Below are 21,394 nucleotides of genomic sequence, written 5' to 3' on the forward strand. Positions count from 1 at the left end.
AAACAAGCCTTTGACATATAGAAATGTTACTATTAATATAAAACATATTAATTACAGTGCATCTGGCAAATAGGTTTGCATACTTGAGCCAAAGAAAGAGGGTTATACTAGTAATGCAAACAGCAAAATGTTGTGTTTGGACAGTAAACAGGTATGTGTGTGTGAGAGAGAGATCAGGATTCAGGAAGACTTGTAGGGCTTATTCAATACTCAAATGTTATACCTATCTATGCATTAACAGAATAAGTTTTAAAATGAAATGTGTTTTTAATAATCGCCCCTGACACACTTTATGGATAATGCACATTCAGCTGCAGTTTATGCTTCTGTTTCCTTCCTCTTTACAGTAATAATAGACTTTATTTGCAGCTATAGTGTCTTAGAAATGCTTCCCCACTATCATGATGATCAGTATGCATTATCAATGCACATATATTACACTGGCAACCATTTGAACAATATGAAAATGTATTAAATGTACATGTTTTTAATTAACTGGTATCACTAAAAACATGATAAATAGCAAGATGGACAGGAATTTATTTTTTTAATGAAAATATATTAAACATATATTTCCAGTTATGCAATTTACAGTAACATATATGTCAATATCATTCAAACCCTTGAACACAGATTTGAGAACAGATTAACAGTACAACATACATCAGGTCACCATTTGGCTTAAATGCTTCTTTTTTTTAATCTTTTTTTTTTTTTAACTGGATAAGGATTTTGACTATATACACAACAACATGTTGCAGTACTTAAAAAGTTTAATAAGTTTCATTAAACTACTTTTCTGACATATTCTTAAATTTAGAATACAACCAACAAGGAGCAAAAGGACAAGGCGAGGGAAGTCGAGACAGGTGGTTCAGGTCTCCATTCAGAAACTGATGCAATGGAGGGAGAGTTTAAACAAGCTGGTTTTGGATATAGTACATTAATGCACTGTCTATGTTGGATGTGGTGCGATATCTGAGAGACAAAGGATAAATATGAAATCAGGAACGCTCAGGATGCGGCCACAATGCACCTGTCCAGCAGGAAGTGGCACTACACTGGAGGTCAAATGATGCTGAAAGACTAAATATTGGCTCTTCCTAGGGACATAATCAGATCTCAAATAATGATGTGATATGTTTTCAAACTAGCTTAAAACTTGCCAAAGGGGCAAAGCCATGAAAAGGCATTCAAGAGCTTACAGGCAGGGAATATTTCAGAAATATTTAAATTTCACAAAATGTTCCAAAAGTAGTCCAAATTTGAAGTGTTCTCCATTGGTTCTTGTTGCTTTGCATTGGTAAATGTGGGTAAATAAGTCCTCTGTACTCTCACAGTAAATGAGAAGAATGTTTCAGGTCTGCCGATTGGCTCACTCCCAGCATGCTTTGTGATCAGCCTCTTCGAACAACAGCAAGAGGATAAACGTTAAATGCCATTTTTTGCTTCTAACAGGCACAATTCATTAAAAAAAAACCTCCATTGTTGATCTTCCATGGAAATGGTTGTACTTCTACATACACGATTCAAATTTTAAACACCTTTAGTCAGCATCTCATAATAATAATTATGTTGACAATAATAATAATCAGAGCAATAATTACAGTTATAGCTATAATAATGCATAATGTCTTAAATCTACTCTTTAGATAGTTTCCTTCTCTTTCTCCTCCCTGGTTCAAAAAGTTCCTCAACCGCCTGGATTCGCCGCGTTACATTGTCCCTGACATACAGCAACTTAAATATTTACAATGATTCATTTACAACCAATGGCTCTGCCCATTAATCATTTTGTCCTTTGGAGATAAAAAGCTCGTGGCACAGGGTACATTTGTCCAGTGAGTTTAAAACAGGCTCTGTGCTTGGACTGTCCCGGGGCACGTTCACCCCTGCACTCACATGGCCAGTAGCTGATTGAGCGCCATGCGGAACTGCTGGGTGCAGCCCGCCAGCTCCCGCACCCTTTCCGTCATGTCTCTGGCGGCCCCTGGTGAGGGGTACTGCAGGGCCGCCGTCTTGGTGCTGACCACAATGTCTTTGAGCTTTTCGCAGAGTGTGTTGCTGTGCTGGGCCACCCTGGTGCGAACCTCGGAAGACTTGGCTTGCCTGGAGAGCGTGTCTCCGATGAAGACGAGCTTGTGAGCGCTGAGGATGACGAATTTGCTGTGGGCGACGAAGATTTTGGGCGGCTGGTTGTTGTTGATGGAGGAGTAGAATGCGTCGATGGCGTTGGTGAGCGTGGTGATGTTGGCCTCGCACTGCTCCATGTAAAAGAGCAGCAGCTGCCGGTCGCCCGAGCACAGCTTGCTGCGCGGAGTCTGCGGGTAGTGAGAGGGCGGAGTCCAGCCCGAAATGTCACTGTTGATTGGTCGGGAGACCTCCTGCTCCAGTCGCTCAAACTGCTTTAGCTGTTGGGGACACAAGTGAGTAATACTACTATTGTAAAAAGTGTTACAAATGTTTACTTATTATTAATTAATTAATTTGTTTTATTTATATAAAACTCCCTCAAAAATAATATTGTGTCACTTTGTAGAGAGCTCTGTGAATAAGGTGTTATTATAGTCTTATATACCTGCTGCTGTTCCAGTAGAGTCTTATTCTGTTTGATGCTCCCTTTTTCCAACAGCTGTCTTTGGTTCTTTTCAAACTCTTCTTTACCCTAAAATAGAAAAAGAAAATAAATGTGAATAAATAGTAAAGAGTTTACTATCTATGGATAGATGGGTGAACAATTGTAATGCATATTCAAAAATGTATGTAACACCTTCATTTAAGCAAAAGAGTACAAGACCATGTTAAATTATTTGTGCACAACCAATAATAAAATCACAACCAGCATACATCTTCCAGCTGTTGTGTAAATAAAAAAACAAAAGTGAATCCCAACAGACTGAACATGTCTTTCTAGTCCATCAGGGGGCAGTATAATATCAGTATAAACTCAACACAGCCATTTTCAGTTGTGGAACACATTACAGAAATCAAATGCCCATTCAAATGTGCCCTTTACAGTTATTACCTACAATTTGAAATATAAAAAGTAAAAAGTGTTTCTTTAAAACAGTGTGGTAGAAATAAGTCAACATGGTCAGTCCAACTGAGTTATAGCTTTTACAAATTTTCAAAAAATGCTATTTTATATATAAAATTTATGCATTTAGCAGACACTTTTATCCAAAGTGACTTACAGTGCAATCAGGCTATCAATTTTTACCTATCATGTGTTCCCGGAGAATCGAACCCCCAACCTTGCACTTGATAACACAATGCTCTACCAATTGAGCTACAGGAACATTGTTGTCATAAGATCAAATTATACAAATTTAAATCAAATAAAATCAAATAATGATATATACCGAAACATAATATTAATAATAATCAATAAAATATATAGATATTAAATAAATATAAATAATAAACTCTGGGGTCTTTTTGCACTGCAAGACCAAATCCTTAAACATACTGAATAAACTAAAATGTTTGTATTTTTTTATTTAATATTTTCTTGTTTGGCCTAAGGCCAACTAAAAAAATGAACTAGAAATGCTACTGAAAATAAAAAAAGGTATCTGTGATTGAACAGAATTCATCTTCTCTGCACAGTTTCACTGGAAGTTTTGACAGAACCACACAGCGGATGTGCAACAGAATATGTATGTGGGCTTTAAGGAAAAGCAGGTCTGCACATGGATCCATTTAAAAAAAGGAAACAATTGAATGTTTTGCAACGATTTTACATGTAGCATACCTGTAAATGAACATAGTCGTAATCCTCCATCCACCCCTCCTCTGTCGTCTCGCACGGCCTGTCTGCAGTCTCTTCCTCAGCTGAGAATTTGGGAGGAGAGGGTAGTGGGCGGGACTGGATATTGGCCCGTTCAGGTGTGCCTGACTGATATGCTGAGATGTTGTTGTTGGTCAGCTGACCCAGAACGTCACCAGTATGAGGAACGGGTGGCAGCGGTAGTTGCTGCTGTTTGTTTGTCCGTTTGAAGAGCAAAGATGCATTTCCATGGAGGAACGATGCTAACTGCTTGGTGTCATCAGGCACGCCTCGGGCACACATGACCAGCCTGTCTAGGTCGTCCCCACCGGTGCCTGTAGAAGGTGCCATCAGAGCCGCGGGGGACCAGCCCAAGGAGTCCAGCGCCTGACTGTACCTCACCAGACCTTGGAAGGCCTCCTCCATCTTCTGCAGCTGCTTGCTGAGCTTGGTCTGCAGTGTGCGGTCGGTGGCCTGGGTGGCATTGGCCACGGCTCCTCTAGCGAACTCCAGCAGGTCCCTGACAGCCACACGAATGCGGTCCACGGCCTGTCGGATGGCAGGGAGGTTGGACTCCATTTGAGTAGAGCTGCGCCAGTTCCCACTGATGAATGACATGAGAAGGGACACTGAGCTCTCCACGGCCTGTTGATGACGGGACAGCCGCTCCATGGCCTGGTCTAGATCCAGAAGCAGCAGGCGGCCAGGACCAGAAGATTCCCGCACTGGAACCATGTCCAGAGAAGACGTTGAGAGGTTACTGCGGGTGCTCCCCGTGCTGGATGCTGACAGGCGTTTGAAGCTCACAGTGAGCTCCTCGGTGGCCGCTGCGTCACGCACCACCTGCGGAGGCACATCATACACATAATCGCCTGATTCTTCACCTGCTGCCCGCTCGCGGGGGAAATCATACACATCTGCAGGGTGGTGGTCCTGTGGGCCGCCCTTTCGCAGGCTGGCAGGGATGTCATAGATCTCCTGACCCTCAGGCTGTCGTTTTCCTATGAGCTGAGGTGGAGGAACATCGTAGACGTCCTCTGGAATGGGAGACTCGGGACCGCCTGGGATCTGAGACAGATAGGCCTGGTTCTGATTCTCCAGACTCTTCATCTTGGCAAAGTGAGGAGGAACGTCGTATGTTTCCTCCCTGAATGGACCATCTGGAACATCTTTGCTGACAGATGGAGGAATGTCATATACCTGTAAAGAGGAATAATGTGTTTACCAAAACTAGCCTTGTATAATCATAACTGGACTCATTAGGGTTGTACGGCTACTAAAATTCTGATAAGATGATCAACAGTCAATCAATTTAAATGTTAAAGTGAATTTAGGCATCACAGCATTATAATGTTTACTAAATATTAAAAGTGGATATGCATTTAGAAATTTGCTAAAGTCATTTAACAGTGTAATTAAATAATTGGTGTTTTAAAAAACCAACTTAAACAGAGCTGTAGACATGTTATCTAAATATAAAAATAGAGGAAATGAACAATGTCTAAAATTGAATGATAATCAAGAGACTTCTTTTTTTTCTGTCTTCTTAAAATCTATATACATTTATAACACTGTACTTAGTTTTTTATGACCTTGGTATTCAAATACAGGAAACTAGATAATGCTGAAGGTGGCAGATTTAACATCTTTATCACTACTGACCAATATAATCAATACCTCAACTTTAGTAAAGTCATGCAATACTTTCATTGCAGTTGGAGCAGACGGGAACACAAAAACATATATTTGTTGAAGTTTCCCTTCACCATTACAGAAGTTTACCAAACTATAATGACTTCTGCTTCTGAAAACCCCTTGGATGAGAAAAGGGTCCATATGGTACCCAAATATTCTCCACTCCCTGAATTAATTTAAAGGTTGTACACACTTAGGATTTGCTAAATGAACACAGTTTGAATGTGTTCTAATGGTTTTTTTTATGTTTTTTGGAACAGCTCACATACACTCTCTACCACCTGCCAGATGTCACTGAAATAAGTGTCCTGTGTGACTGACTAGCCGATCAGAAATTCTTTCTGCATGTGAATCATTTTACACTGTAGGGTTTGCTGTCATTGGGTTGGATGAGATGGCATTAGTGAGCAGGGTTTTGGAGGAGCGGCATGTGTTTGTAGCAGGCGGTCTAATTCAGTTGCCAAGTCTGGCTAAAGGTAGCAAAATGACTGAAATATACTAGAAGATACTATTCTGAATGCATTTTGTCAATATAAGACCATCAGTGGTATTTTGTTTCAGTAAATATAGCTTTCTTTAACCCCCATTAATGATTAGATCAAAGGTGTACATAAAACCAGAGTGTAATTGATTTGTGTCAGTCTGACAAGAACATAGTATTACCGCTTGTTGGTAGTGCAGCTGGCTCTTGTCCACACTAGGTGGAGTGTCATAGATTTCCTGACCATCTCTACTGGGTGGGCCTTTCATAGCCATGGGAGGAGTATCATAAACCTGGGACCCAGAGAGAGGAATAGGGTCAAAAAGACACATAAAACTCATTTGCTAGTTTAAATAATGAAAATAAATACAAATTCGAGACATAGATCTGTGGTTATAAGTAGATCAGACCTGACCAGAAATGTACATTAGTTGAAAGGAATCTAATGGGGAGGGGCTGTGCATTTGTGTCTGTCTGTTTCTGTCATTTATTTTACATCTCAGGGCCCCTGATTCCTTTATACTTTCTCCTGCATACTTTGTCCTTTTTTGTCTTTTTCTCCCTTGTCCTTCCGTCGCTAGTTTTTTGTGCATGTTGGAGCAGAATTGGGATTGAGGCAGTTGGATGAATGGGGGTCGGAGGGAACACAGGTACATCCGGGGACACACTCCCACTGATGTGGAGAGATTACAGGAGCACGGCCTCAGACAGGAACAGCTGGAGGAAATCAGCAGTGCTGTAGAGATGCTGACCTTAACCTTCACCCACAATCTCTCTCTCTCTTTGCTACCTGTCCAGTGGCTCTGTGGTAGGGATGTAATTCTGAACATGTGTGATAGTAAAGGGGATTTTGTGTGTGTGTGTGCGTGTGTGTGTGTGGAGAGCCTTTAGCCGAGGTATGCAGAGCTACTAAATCCTTCCATGTCTTCATAAAAAATGACCAATTTAATATGTATATATATTTATATATATATACTTTTTTTTTTTAAGAAATAGTAAAAATTTGAATTATAATTGTGATTTAACAGAACTGTTTCTTTTTTATTTTAATATATTTTTAAATGTAATTTATTCCTGTTATGGCAAATCTGAATTTTCAACACTCCAGTCTTAAGTGTACATGATCCTTCAGCTGAACCGCTGAATAATTTTGTGGAAACTGTGATAATAGTATAGTAATAGTATAGTATTAAAAAAATCTAAATAACCCCAAACATTTGAATGATAGTATAATGTATGTATTTCACTAAGACATATATCCACATACATTTATTTATCTATCTACATATATGATGATTATCATCATTTTATGTTTAGCTATGACAAATCTACCTGTATATATAACCTCACCACATTTACTCACAACATCATATACTTCTGTATTTTATATATCTAAAAAATGTTTGCAATTAGAGACTAACCCTACACACCAAGGCACCGTTTTTAGATGAATATAAAAATAAAAGTATATATTTTATTTATGGAACATATTTCCAGTTGAGGGCGCCCCCAGATGTATAATTAGGTACCCCCCCCCCACACACACACACACAGAGAGCTATGCATGCACTCAACACTACAACAACAAATTTGACTTGAGTTTCAAGACATGCTATAAATGAAGTGTGACTTCCTGTCTTTGATGACTGATATATATATCAAATAATGCCTGCAGCTCAACTGGTACGAACAAGAAAAAATAACCACAAACACACACACACACACACACACACACACACGCACACACACGCACATACACACAAAGGCTCACCGTGCTCGAATGTTAGTAAAGGATAAACCCAATAAAGTTTTATAGTGCTAGCAGTAAAAGTGAGATTTTTCCACTACTGCATCTAATATGGGTGAAATGAGGTCAAAGGAATTTGGATTAAGCTGAAGTCTAATCTTGTCTGAGATAGAGTTCGTGTCACACACACATAGGGACTGGTAAATTTCAATAATACATGTTCAGTTTAATACTTATGCATTAATAATTTAAACCAGTCGTTCACAAACTGCCCTCTAAGGATTGTAATGGCAGAAATGTATATTATTACAAATGCAGCTGTTAGACAGACTTTTTGCTGTCATACAGTACAAGACATTATTTTATGGACAAATTTCAAGCATTATATACCACTCCTTCTGCATTTATTACTCCCCTGAGCTCCTGATGATTCTACAGAAATGCCTGTTATATACAGTACAAAGTGAAAATGTTACATTTTGCATTTAAATATTAGAGTTAAAAATCGTATTACTTGTCTAAGATCAAGATGCTATGCCATTCTCAAACATCCACTGATTTAAACAATTTACACCTCGAATAACAATCACAAATTCACATAGAAGAATCCTAAATATATGCCTTTTATATGTTCTGGAGACTTCTGAAGTCATGTCTACTCCACAGTTCTATCAATACTGCACCAATCGCACACATACACACACATCCTTACACAAACACCATTAGCATTTATAATGCTGGCTAAACAATGGCTCTCAATCTGTCGTGCGCCCCCAGGAGAGCCTGCGAGGCGGGAGAACCCATGAATACCAAAACCTCTCATTGAGCATCCAGCAGCCGCTGTGCCAGCTCCATTTGATTAAACGTCCATGGTTTTTTCCTCTGTATCGCTCTAATCTGAGAGACGCCGATTTGTTACAATGACATTTGGAGCGATTTTGAGGTGGAAGTGGTTTGGCTTGCAGTGTTTTCGGTCGGTGTGAAAAACTGAGTGAGAAAATTGAGTGAATTTATTAAACAGTTGCTGCACAGGCTTTTTTTTTTTTTTTTTGCATAAAAACCTGCATTTTATTTACTAACCTTTAATGAACTAGATTAAGGAGATGCCAAATATTCTGGTACAGAGCTGTGTCATTAAATCATGAATAAAATAAATACATAATTTTTTTAACCTATGCTTTAATATATAACATCCTCCATCACTAAACATTCTAAAATCGGCCTAAAAAATGAAAAACTGTTCACTGTATTTAGTTTCCGTGTTTGGGCCATTACTTACAGTTATTTGCTTGATTCAATAAATGAGATTAGTGAATTAGGTGATTCTAAGAATAGTGAAGGTTTGTTTTATGTCATTTGTGTTTGTACGCTTGTACTGGAATAATGTTTTGTTTTGTGCACAAAAAACTGACAAATTGATATTAATGCCTCGATTCATCTGTCCTGTTTAGTCCGCCCCTCTGTCATTTACAGCATGTGCTTGGGTCTCTGTTTCTCTCATTCTCTCTGTATGGCTGTGCTGCAGGCTGTGTGTGTGTTGGAATTGCGAGGTCTGGGTATTTGTGGCCTTTGCCGTGAGCCAGGCTTTGTCTGTCTCTCTCTGCTCTAGTGTGCGTGTGTTTGCGTGCTGCAGTGTGCTGCACTGAAGGACTGATCTCGCTGACAGCACATTCCCTCTCATATACACACAATGCACACACGTGTGCACACACAGCAGTCTCGGGATATTCTGCTTCACACACACACACAATGCTGACCTTCTTTTTGAAATGCCTCCAGACACTGAAATATCTACTTCCACTGCAAGTAATGCATGACCTCATCTAAAAATAGGCATGCAATCATCACGCCAACAGGAATATAAGGATGCAGGAATAAAGAGACGAAGAAAGGAAGAAAAGGATGGTGAATATGAATGAAAGATGGAGAAAAGTAAGACAGAGGATGAAAGCAAGAACAAATTAAAGTGAAAGAGAAAAAGAAAGTGTGCAAAAACTCAAAAAAGTTAAAATCAAGGAAAGAACAAAAACAAAGCAAAGGAAAGCAAAATAGGGAAAAGTGAGAAAACAAAAGCAAGATAAAGCAAAAGAAAGAAAAAGGAAAAACAAGCAAAAGAAAAAAGCATTTACATAGAGTAAAATAATTAAAGAAATTAAGAAGGTAAGAGTGAGTGAAAGAAAAAAGTGAGAATGAGAAAGTGCGAGCAAAAATTTGAGAGAAAGAAAGAAAGAAAGAGATAAAGAAAAAAATAAAGATTTTCCATTCTCATTTGGTTGTATTAATAATCAATGTGGAGGTTTTTCCCCAGAGTCTCAGAGTGTGTAATGATCATCTATTACGAACACACACACAGACACACACACACACACACACACACACACTGCAGACATATGAGATACACTTAATGACTATTATCAGTTTTTTATCAGTTACTGGCTCATCCACAAATTACTACATATCAAATAACCTACAATGTAACGATCTTCACTTGGACATTAAAGTGCATATGAAACTCAACACAGTGAGATAATCATTGCACACATGCATCTGTTCAGATGAAGCATTTACCTGTTGATTGTACTGGGTGCGGGTGGGCGGCACGTCATAGATATCCTGGGTGGGTGGGAGGTGTCTGGGGACGTCGTACTCATCCTGTTCATTTTTCCCCGTGTCATATACATACACTTGACCAACCCGCGTGGGAACAACCACCTGAGAGAGAAAGAGGAAAACAACTGCATGAGAGTGTGAATGAATAGCCATTCATAACAGGTTAACACACACACACTACTACAACAAATCTGGGGTCTCAAAGGTCACTGTGGGAACAGGGGCCATCCTTTTGTCCGTCTGTTTACCTTCTGTCTTAGGATTTGAGGACTGTGTCGACTGTGTGAGCCTGGGAAATGAAAACAAGCTACGACCCCATATTTGGACAACGCCTGAGACATAATAGCAATCACAACACACACTCAGATGAGCTGTTCAGCAAGTGGAACTCCTTCACAAGGACTGTGACATAACACACACTCACAGAATACTGTGTGAAATTTGGGATGCAAGACATATTGGTAAGCTACCATATCATATACTTATTTGTCATTTCCTCTATTTTTACATTTACATCAGTGAAATTTCTGCAATATTTCATTAAAAAATGTCCATTATCTATTATCAGTAGTGTTGCTCACACAGAAATCACTTTAAAACTAAGCAGCTCTCTGCTGGTCAACATTAACATGACCAACTTGAACCATGTGCGAAAGCCGCGTTCTCTCATCCTCACTTAAAACTGTGTAGATTTTGACTGAAATGACTTGATGATTTTGACCATGGAAATTCATTCAACGCACCTTAATAGTTGACAGCTGACAGTCCAAAACAGTTCTAAACAAATATATCAGTGAATTTTGATGTGAGAGGACAACAAGTGCTGGATTTTTTTCATTGGATGAAGCCTTATTATAGATTATGGACTCGTATTGTGGCTAGAAACAATATTTTAAAGTTACAATGCCTTATTGGTGGATTTTTCTTTAATAAACATGCAGTTTTCACTTCACAAGACATGAATTGATGGATTGGAGTCGTGAGGATTATTGTGATGTTTTTCTTAGCTATTTGGACTCTAGATTCTGACGGCACCCATTCACTGCAGAGGATCCATTGTCAAGCAAGTGATGTAATGCTAAATTTCAATAAATCGATTCTGATGGAGAAACAAACTCATCTACTTCTCAGATAGCCTGAGGTTGACTACATTTTCAGTAAATATAAATTTTTGGATAAACTATTCCTTTAAAAAGCGTAATGATCTAATTTAGTGTTTTGTTTTTCAGTTATTAAGACAAAATAGTAAAGATTTCAATATGGCGCATATCTACATTTTATAAAAAAAGGATAGGTCTGGCTCTAAGTGAATTTATTATGGTCAAAGGATTTTGTTCAGCATGAAGCAGAGCAAAATCACCGTAACACATTGCCTCAAGAGGTTTAGTGCTTTAGTATGTTAGTAATGCACTCTGCCCCTCTGTGAAGTATTCACTCCTCAATATTAAACATGTATGGACGGGCAGCATTGGTTTGTGTGCACTGGTGAGGTGTGTCCTCTAATGATCTAAGTGGAGTGAGCTTTATGTAGTTTCATGATTCCCCGCAGGCCAGTTAAACATGATTGCTGGCCTTCACTCATAACACGAGTTAATGAGATTACTTGCACTTTCATTCTTGCTCTCTTTCTCCCTTTATCAGTTCACACCAGCCAGTCTGGTAGGCACTTCCTGCATACCAAACAACAAATACACACATGCATCACACAGACACAGGTTTGCAGAAGTCACTCATTAATCCCTGTACAGGGGTAAATCTTATGTGGCCAGATCATAAAGCAAATAATTAGGAACACAAAGTTTGTTTTTTATGGTTTGTTTTTATATATCCCCCTCAAATTATGATTGTTGTAATGGGGAAAACAATCACATTCTCATTAATGTAATGTGGAGATTTAAAAAAAAGAAAATATTCAATTGGTGTCTAGATCTTAAATGAAATTAAAAATATTTACTGTATTAAAAATGAGAATAAAATGATTAATTAAATGTAAACATAAAAAATAATCAGTGTTTTCTTTATGTAATGAATATACAAAGAAAAAATGTACTTAATTTACATAATAATGCAAAACTAAAATCTATGGTCCTATAAATGGGTTCATTTTTCTGAAAAATATAATTTCTAGATATGCAAGGGTCTTCACTTATTGTCAGGGAGGGCAAAGCAGTGCTGATTAACCGCACAGACTCAATGAAGCTTTTCTTTGTGAGGCGTTCATGCTTTGTTAGATTAAATCTAGTGATTAAATCTAGTGACTATGGTAACCAGGCACGAGCGACGACAAGACGAGCACAAAAGAAAGCCCAAGTGCACACATGTAAAATGCATTCAAAAGAACTGTACTGTCTACCTGACACTACAGGGTTGCTTGTCACGTATAGAAAGTGCAACATAAATAAAAGAAAGAAGACAGTAGGCTAATGAAAATCTCAGAGATTCTTTTATTAATATTTACTCTTCCACTCACACAGCCTGTCACTTTAGATCTGACAGCCCTGCTAACCATCCAATTAAACCGTTCTCATTAAAGAAAGCTGGCAATCTGTCACTGTTAATTCTCATCTTTCTCACTCTCTCTTTCTCTCGCTCTTCACCTGTCTCACCCCTCTGCCTGATTCTTGCCCTTTTATTTCCAAATGGCAGATGATAAATTCCTCTGGATTTTTTGTTGGTGAGGTAAAAGCATGTTATTGCTGTGATTTATTGGAGAAACCCTGTGACCCGTTGACCACCCCGCCTCTACCTCCAGAACATCCACACACTCACGACCTCCCTCTCTCTCTCTGACACTGCTGCGGTAAATGGCCACATTCTCCACGGTGCTGTACACACTTTCACACACATTAAGACTGAACTGCAGGTGTTTCATCTGACACATCCACACGTACACAACCTCCGGTGTCATCACACTCTGCATTTTCACTTAGCTTCACTCACAAAAAGGTGAATTTATGAATGTATATATGTGTGTATCCATCTAGACATTGATTTATCTAGTTTAGTCAGTATCTGCCTAACCATACATCCATTTAGGGGTGTATACTGCAAAAAAAAACTGAATAATCAAAGTAAAACACTGTATGATCTGTCTATGTAGTAGGCAAAATCTACACCAATACACCATTCCAACCATGCAAAAATATTCCACACACTAAGAGCTATGATGTAGAGCATCCATAGAATAACATTCTGTTTTTGCTTACAGGTCAGAGACTATATATACAATCAACACTGTCCACAATGTGGTTTTTTAGCACTGCACACCCGTCGTTTTATTTCACTGCCCTCTCAGACCTGTGTTTAGCCTTAAGTAATAGTCACTCCATCCCACTGAGAGCCTCTGAAGAGCTGGCTGTAATGAACATCGATCAATAATGTGAATTATCAATGAGCACTACTCTGAGGAGCGGAGATGGCACATATGGTGGACTGCCATCTTCTAGCCCTCATCAATATAGCTGAAAGGGTCTGGTCATACAGAGTGGGTGGGTCCAGGCCTCCAGCTGTCACAACAATCTATGGGGGGTGGGGTGAAGTGCCTGTAATGATGATGTCACAAAGAGGCAAACACTCCCTGGTGTGGACGGAAACAATATGGGAGTGGTGACCGTCTGACTGCGTTGCCCTGTGCAATGACAGCTGGCCAAGAGTCACAATCACAGCAGCTACACGGCCATTAGGTTCAGCCCTGAAGAGAGGGACAGATTGCAAAGGCTGCTTTACAAAACCCCCCGTACCCCCTGCTGCATCGACGAGCTGTGACCTCCTTACCCCAGTTGACACAATGACACATGCCACCACTCTAAAGAGTGCAGCCAAGGTCTGCTGAAGACATTCCAGCCAGGCCTGGCTCCTTGGACCATGGATCTTGCTAATTTTAATCGCCGCCTGTATCCGAACATCTGAAGCTGAGAATTCTTGGAGAGGGCTATTGTCGTATTATTGCATTATGAACGCATGCTTGAAATAAAACACTACCTTTTATCCGCGACAAAAAAAGATATCCTAATGTTTATTCTGTATCTTTCTCAAAGCTCTTTGTGTTTCTTCTGTGCTCAAGTGTACATTATTCCTTTCTTTTTCTTAAAACATTATGCTGAAATTTTCAAAGCTTTCTAAATGTAATATTTTTCATTTACTTCTTTTTCTTTCAGACTTCCATATCTTGGAGGTCAGAAGTCACAGCGCATTTCCTCAACTCACGGCAACAAGAATAATGATTTTAATTTAATATCGCCAAACAGAAAATGCAAAATGGCTGTAAATGGAATAATCTGATAAACACAATTCCAGCCCGTCTCACATTCCACGCAAGCCATTCATTTCAGTCTCTACTCTTCAAAAGAGTTCTCTATCCTTTTCTAAAACACATTCACGGATTCAAGGTTGCAATAGTTCAGTAAAGTTAGATTTAGCAAATTTGACCCTAGGCTTGGCGCTGATTCAATGCAGTGCCATGAATAACTGCATCCAGAAGCCTGGAACATAATGAGGGGTCAAAGTCCAAACACTGAAGGGCTTCCACATACCTTTACATAGACTCTTACTCTATATAAGTGGCCTGAATTTCCCCTGTAGCCCCCTACCACCGTTCTTGCCTTGGCCATCTGTGAAGCAAGCTGTCCTCTTCACCGTGTGCGAAGAAGGGGGTGCAAGTCAGGGTTCTGTGTGTGTTGGCAAGATGTACTTTTCAGTTTAACCCTCATTTTCCACTAGACTTGGTATTTACTTACCAGTTTATTTTGGATGTAGGTCAGTTCCAAAGCAAACATTTGGTGAGCATTCTGTATGGGATTTTGAATATATATTGAAGGAATATCCCAGGTTCAATAGTTTGGTGGTGGTTACAGAAAGCCACTTGGAAGGTACCAGTTGACGCAGAAATCTGACGTTTATAATTTTATAAAAGCACTTACTGAACATTGAATTCTACTGTTAAAATGTTTTTAATTAATAAAATCTGTTAAAAATTTTAATTTTACAATTTGTTTAGGGTTTATGCAATATAACTACGGACTATTTTCTATCAATTGGGTGGTGTTAGCGCAGTGGATAAGACACACGTCTGTGGTGTGGGAGACCCGGGTTCGAATCCACTGTGAGACACCAATGTGTCCCTGAGCAAGACACTTAACTCCTAGTTGCTCCAGAGGCGTGCGACCTCTGACATATATAGCAATTGTAAGTCGCTTTGGATAAAAGCGTCAGCTAAATGAATAAATGTAAATGTAAATGTAAATTTGTTCAATCTAAAAACTACACATATTGTTTAAATCTTATGGCTATACTATTGCAACTGATTGAAAATAACTGAAATTGGGCGTTTCAACATTTATAGATAAGCACTGTTCACTTCCAATGACAGTTCCTCAGTGTGGCCCGGATTTTTGCTGTTTTTAAAGAAAGAAGGGACAAGTGCAATTTACTGAAGGACGTTTGTTATAATGCCTTTAACTAGAGGTGCTGTCATGGTTGACAGTGGTCCACACATGCCCTAGTGAAAGATGTCCATCACTGGGATGAGGCGTCTCTAGGCTACAGCTGTGGGCTTGTAAGCATGGGCTGTGGAGAGCTCAGCTGGGCTCTGTGACTTGGTGTGATGTGGGTGCCAGTGGCGCATCATCTGGACCACTGACACACACATACATGCTATCCCACAGAGAACTGCCTCCCTTGGGCAGTGTACTGGATAATTCTTTGCCTGAGTTGGGTTTGAAAGTCCACTTTTGAGTTTTATGTAAACTTAAGTGAGTTAAAGCTAGACTTTGGTTGCTTTTAAGATTTTTTGTGGAGAGTTTAATGTGGGGAATCTCTCAAAGTAGTGAACTTCACTTCAGTGCAGTGTTTCCTGCAGTGATATTCAGTGGCAGCACTGCACACTGCTAAATCTACAGTTCCATGACAAAAAAAAAAACAATATTCTGAGTTAAATATGAAAAAAACATGAAAATATGTTGCAAAAATGATACTGTTTAGTGGAAATACTTTGCGCAACTTATACATCAAATTGGACCAGTTAAAACTCAAAACTTAAAAGGGGTGAACCAGATCAGCAGATTATCCCTGAAACATAAACAGCCATTGCAGCAAAACGCGAAAAACCAATATGAAACAGAAAGCAGGGTAGTGGTATGGCTTTATAACCTATATATCCATCCTCATCCTCTGCTGTGGAATTAATATGTGGCTAATTAGCTCACACTTGTGAATCTGAGCTTTGCTTGGGGCCAGTGCCATGTGGCATGTGGCACATGTGAGGGTGTGTGATGGGACGGCTGGTGGGACAGGAGGCCTAAAGGGTCTCCTGGAGACAGTGAGCCCCCGGTTTCTAATCCACACAGATCTCCAGTAACAGCCCCCCAAAGCCCTCTGACACATGCCACACATTGCTGCTGGGCGTGAAACGTCCTTTTAAGATATGTTTTAACCATCATTTATCCGTGTTACTTGCTAAGACACTACAAAACAATCCCTTACATTTAAACCACCTAGGAACTATGCAAAACACCTCTTTCCATTCATTTTTCACAAATAATTTACCTGGGGTATGCATGAGTGGCATTTATTCAAACCAGCTCAGCATATTGTGTTACTATCTTTCTGTTCTTGCATTTCCTTTCTCGGTTTCATATCGCTGCTCTTCCTTTTCTTTTCTCTCATTTCTTTCCAATGCTGGTTGCAAAAGCGCATTTAACTGAGACAGCATATGTGCAGTCCTCCGTACACTCACATACACACACACACAAACACACACACACTTCCTCTCCTCCTACTCTCCTGGCAACACAACACTCAGGTCTGTCCACAGCACCTATTAATAAGACTGAGATGAGTGTGTCTCCTTGGAGACCACACCGTCCCTGTGGCCAGTGATCAAAGGTTAGTCCCTTCCCGAGACCACTGTGTGTGTTTGAGGAAGTGAAAGACGCTGAAAAGAGATATCATTCAAAATATTTAGAAAGTGTATTTAAAGGGACCGTTCAGCTGAATAAATCTCTCTTCATTTACTAACCCTCATGCCGTATTAAATCTGTATGACTTTATTTCTTCTCTGGACCACGAAAGATGTTGTTGTTGGACTCAGTGTTACTGTTAACTATATATTATAGATTTGTTAATTAAAATAAAGGTGAAATAAATAAAATATAAACATTAGATGCAAAACAAATTTAAAAAATCAGAATGTTGATGAAATGTATATGGTGAATATGTTGAAGTACTAAAATTACAGAAACTTAACTGAAATAAAAATAATTTACGAATAAAACTGACCAAAGCATACAACAAAATTACTGAAATCTACAATACTGAAAAATACAAATATTTAAATCTAATTAAATAGAATAATGAATGCTATAATAATATGTAAATAATAGTAAAATAGCACTGTTTGGACCTCACCGACTTTCTGTATGGACAAAAAAATATATGTTTGTGTTTGACATGAGTGTGAGTATAAATGACACAAGTTAAACAAACTTGACAACACATATTAGATTTCTACATAAGGCAACATTTGGTCCTCATTATAACTACAACTAGCTGTAATTTCCTGTATCCTCTGACCTTCAGGGAAAGATGTAAAACATCACAGAAATGGTTTAAGCGGTGACCACTGAGTTTAGCCCGTGGTGCTGGAGTTAGCTTTAAACAAGCCAATTAAAATCTGACACCGTGCCTCCTTTAAACCTACTCCTCCCTACATATATGAACTTAAAGAGAATGATGAACAACACATACAGAGCAAAAGTTGTGTGTATTCTTCAGCCGAAGACATGTCACGTGTGTGAAGACGCAGTAAATGAGTTTTGCGGCTCCATTAGGCCCCCTGTTCTTTTCTCTGATCTGTGTTTTTTCAGTCCTTTCAACTCCCTGCAGTACAAAGTGAACCCAGTGGCCTCCTGTGATATTCCAGCCCTTTGATGAAGGCCACTGGAGCACAAATAAAGGCTCGCAGTGGTCTGCTGTTTATGCTGAGGGGCCCGTGTCTACCCTCCTCTCCCTCGATCTGCTGCTGGCTATATGGGGACGTTAATGACAGGACACAGCGCATGAGAAGCGAAAACCTCCTCCTGCTGCTCCACCCCCCATCGCCGCTCATGCTGCTAATTCTGTCCCACTGATCTCGCCGTTTCCCTCTGCTCCCTTCAGCTGTCAATCTCCTATCCCCTCGCTTGGCACACGCTGTCAGAGCAGAAAATGAGACCACAGCAGGTAATGGAGGAGATCCAGCTAGGAAGATTCGCATTTTGTCTTTCTTTAGACAGACACACGCTGTCTTCTTCATTCTCTATTGTACACGACCTGTGGCTATGCGGCTGTGTTAACTGACGAAATGCTGTGCTCAAGGTTACAGGGAGCAGAGACCCCCTCACTGGTCCTGAATGACCTAGCGAAGATCTCCCGAGGCCTGAAGGTGAACGCCAAATGGACGCATGATGTGTCCTCGAAGACAGTCACTTTAAAGCTGTAGCTTCAGAAGCTTAAAGCCAGTCACAAAGCAGTTCAACTATAGTCCAGCTACTCGTTTAAAAAAAAATAGCTAGCTAAACTACAAGCTACTAACAAAAAGCAATTAAATAACTTACAGTTATAGTAATCACCAGATGATACGTCATATGCAGTTACCCAATCACAGCTGGAATGACACTATTACAATTGAACAGGTATACTTACACTAAATACAACTAATAAAACTACAAATACAGTAATTTATTGAAGCATTTAACAATATATTTCATGACATACACAAAATTTAATTCATATAAATATAAAAATATTTTAATGCACATATATACTGTAAATACACAGAATGCATTAAAAAACCCACATAACATGCAGAAGAAAAACATTAACCTGTTAAATGTCACCCCGTCCCGTACACGGGACACCTACGTTGACTATACTATATTACAATCAAATTTAATCTAATCTTGACAAACTATATATCGTTGGAAAGGTCTAAGACTCCCAAATATATATTATACCAATATTTTTTTGTTAAAAATTATGTAGGAAAAGTAATAGATCAATTTATGACAAGAGTGCACCCTCAGAAATCTACATTACAAAAGGAGTTTTGACCTTTGTTTAAAAATAAGACTTCCTCGTTGCCTTTTTCCCTATCACATTTTAGAAATCATCAGAAGTTATATATCACTTGAAAACATAAAATCTCAAAATTCATCCTTCAAAACCCATTTTAAAATCAGATATTGCATTACCATGTAAATGGCTCATCAAAATCATGTTACAATGATGTCATGAAATATAAAGTCATGAAATATACAAATTTAGGTTTGTATCATGCACATTCAAGTCTATCTTCAAAAAGGTGAGTGACAGTTATCAGGTTAATTAGTTACATGAATTATTAGTTTATGGCCATGATTTATTCATTAGTTTCCTTGTTCTAGTTGTCACATTGTACTAATTTGTTCCCTTGTTTTAGTGCCCATGGTTTAGCTAAAATTAGGGAACAAATTAACTCATTTGTTTTCTTATTTTAATTAACTATGATTTAATTAATTGTGAACTAAGAACTAACTAAAACAAGAGAACAAACACTGGTACTCAAATTAGTAAATCATTTTTGATCTAGACCATTAACATAAATAAATAAACCAATTCACTACAATAAAGCAGACTTTTTAGATTGTGCATGCAACACAGTGTGAAATAAAACGGATTTTTGTTGGGCCACACAAAAAATAGCTGGTGGCCAGAAAGCATCTTAGATCAGTTTAAGCTGGTTTTACAAAGTGGAAGTAAAACCCCTCTAAATCCAGCCCAGCCAGACTGGAAGACCAGCAAACCAGCTTAGGCTAGCAACACTCTGCCATGCTACTGAAAAATATAAGACTGTTTTTAGTTTGTTACTCCCCAGCATTTGTCACGAGGATGCAATGAGATTTCGACTGAAGCTCAGGGAATTATAAATAAAGCACATCGGTGCACCAGATGCACAACGTGTTAAGAGCTGCCCAGTCATCGTACTTCCTGCGTCTCCTCCAGCTGTAAGAAAAACATGGCATCAGCACTTGTTTTCTCCTTTAGTCCCTCTCTTCCGCCGAAGCCACTTCACAGGAAACCTGCAGCCGCTGCACTGAGCCCAGACACGCTGGTTGTAATGGATGCTGTGTTGTCTTCAGTCACACTCGCAGCATCACATTACTATGTACAGGAGACTGCTGGTGGATATGTGCTGATTCAGGGTGAGCGTGTGCAGTCTGAGGAGAGAGTAATGAGGCTACGTGGAGGCGCAGTGCCCCGGAGCACCCAATGCTTCACTCATGTGCTGTGATGTGAGGCCAATATCAAAGTCCCTCTTTAAAAGCCTAAAATGCACTGCAGTGAGGCCCAGAGATACAAACTTAAAATAACACATAGGCCCCTGAGGGGAACTGAGACTATTTAAACAGCCATTAAGAGCTCTCTATTCAGTATTCCGAGGTACTCACAGAGCAGAAAAAAATCAAAAGGAGGAACAGAAAGAGATAGATTGCGCCTTTGGCAGGGATGTCCAGTTTATGAATGAATCATCTGCCTCTCTCTATCAATTAATTTGAAGCATTCACTTGAATTTAAGAATCATAAACAATGAAACATTTCACACAATCTATGTAACATCATGATGCCATTCGAGTATGCGGTGTTCTTAAAGGCCATTCACACAGAAGTGTTTTTGCATTGAAAAACGTGAGACGCAAGCAGTGTAACGGGAAAAAAGAAAATGGTAGAAACTGATGTAAAACTCAACTGTTTAAACTCTAGGGGAGTTGGAAAATAACCCTATTTTCAAAAAAAAGTGGAGTGTTCATTTAATATTAGAATGTGCTGTTTTGCATGTGCACATAAATCCATTTTCCATTATGAGTCTTTGAGCAACTTTTGAACTGATTCCCTAAAATGAACCAAAAAACATAATGCGTGAAGGCTGTACAAAGGCAGGGAGGAGTATCTCTGGTCTCTTCAGGAATGTGAGGTGGGAGAGGGTTGCAGTAGATTAGACGTGCCAGCCAGTGAGGGAATTTCCCACAAGATGCACACAAGCACCCACCGCCATTCCCTCTGCACTAAAATACTTCTG

General features: G+C 39.3%; 1 protein-coding gene across 4 annotated transcripts in view; it reads right to left on the bottom strand.

Moving 5' to 3' along the window:
• Positions 1–523: 523 nt before the first annotated feature.
• The window catches only part of LOC113118411 (breast cancer anti-estrogen resistance protein 1-like), an 83,957-nt gene continuing 63,086 nt past the window's right edge, over positions 524–21,394 (bottom strand). For 3 of the 4 annotated variants that reach the window (XM_026287549.1, XM_026287546.1, XM_026287548.1), the window contains 5 exons: positions 10,261–10,404; positions 6,128–6,238; positions 3,755–4,969; positions 2,579–2,665; positions 524–2,411 (listed from right to left, as the gene is read on the bottom strand). In XM_026287549.1, coding sequence (XP_026143334.1) covers positions 1,899–2,411; positions 2,579–2,665; positions 3,755–4,969; positions 6,128–6,238; positions 10,261–10,404 — 2,070 coding nt within the window. In that variant the 3' untranslated portion in view covers positions 524–1,898. The remainder of the gene's footprint in view (positions 2,412–2,578; positions 2,666–3,754; positions 4,970–6,127; positions 6,239–10,260; positions 10,405–21,394) is intronic. The other variant, XM_026287547.1, reaches the window with a different exon arrangement.

The sequence above is a fragment of the Carassius auratus genome, chromosome 18 (genome assembly GCF_003368295.1).
Source record: "Carassius auratus strain Wakin chromosome 18, ASM336829v1, whole genome shotgun sequence".
NCBI lineage: Eukaryota > Metazoa > Chordata > Actinopteri > Cypriniformes > Cyprinidae > Carassius > Carassius auratus.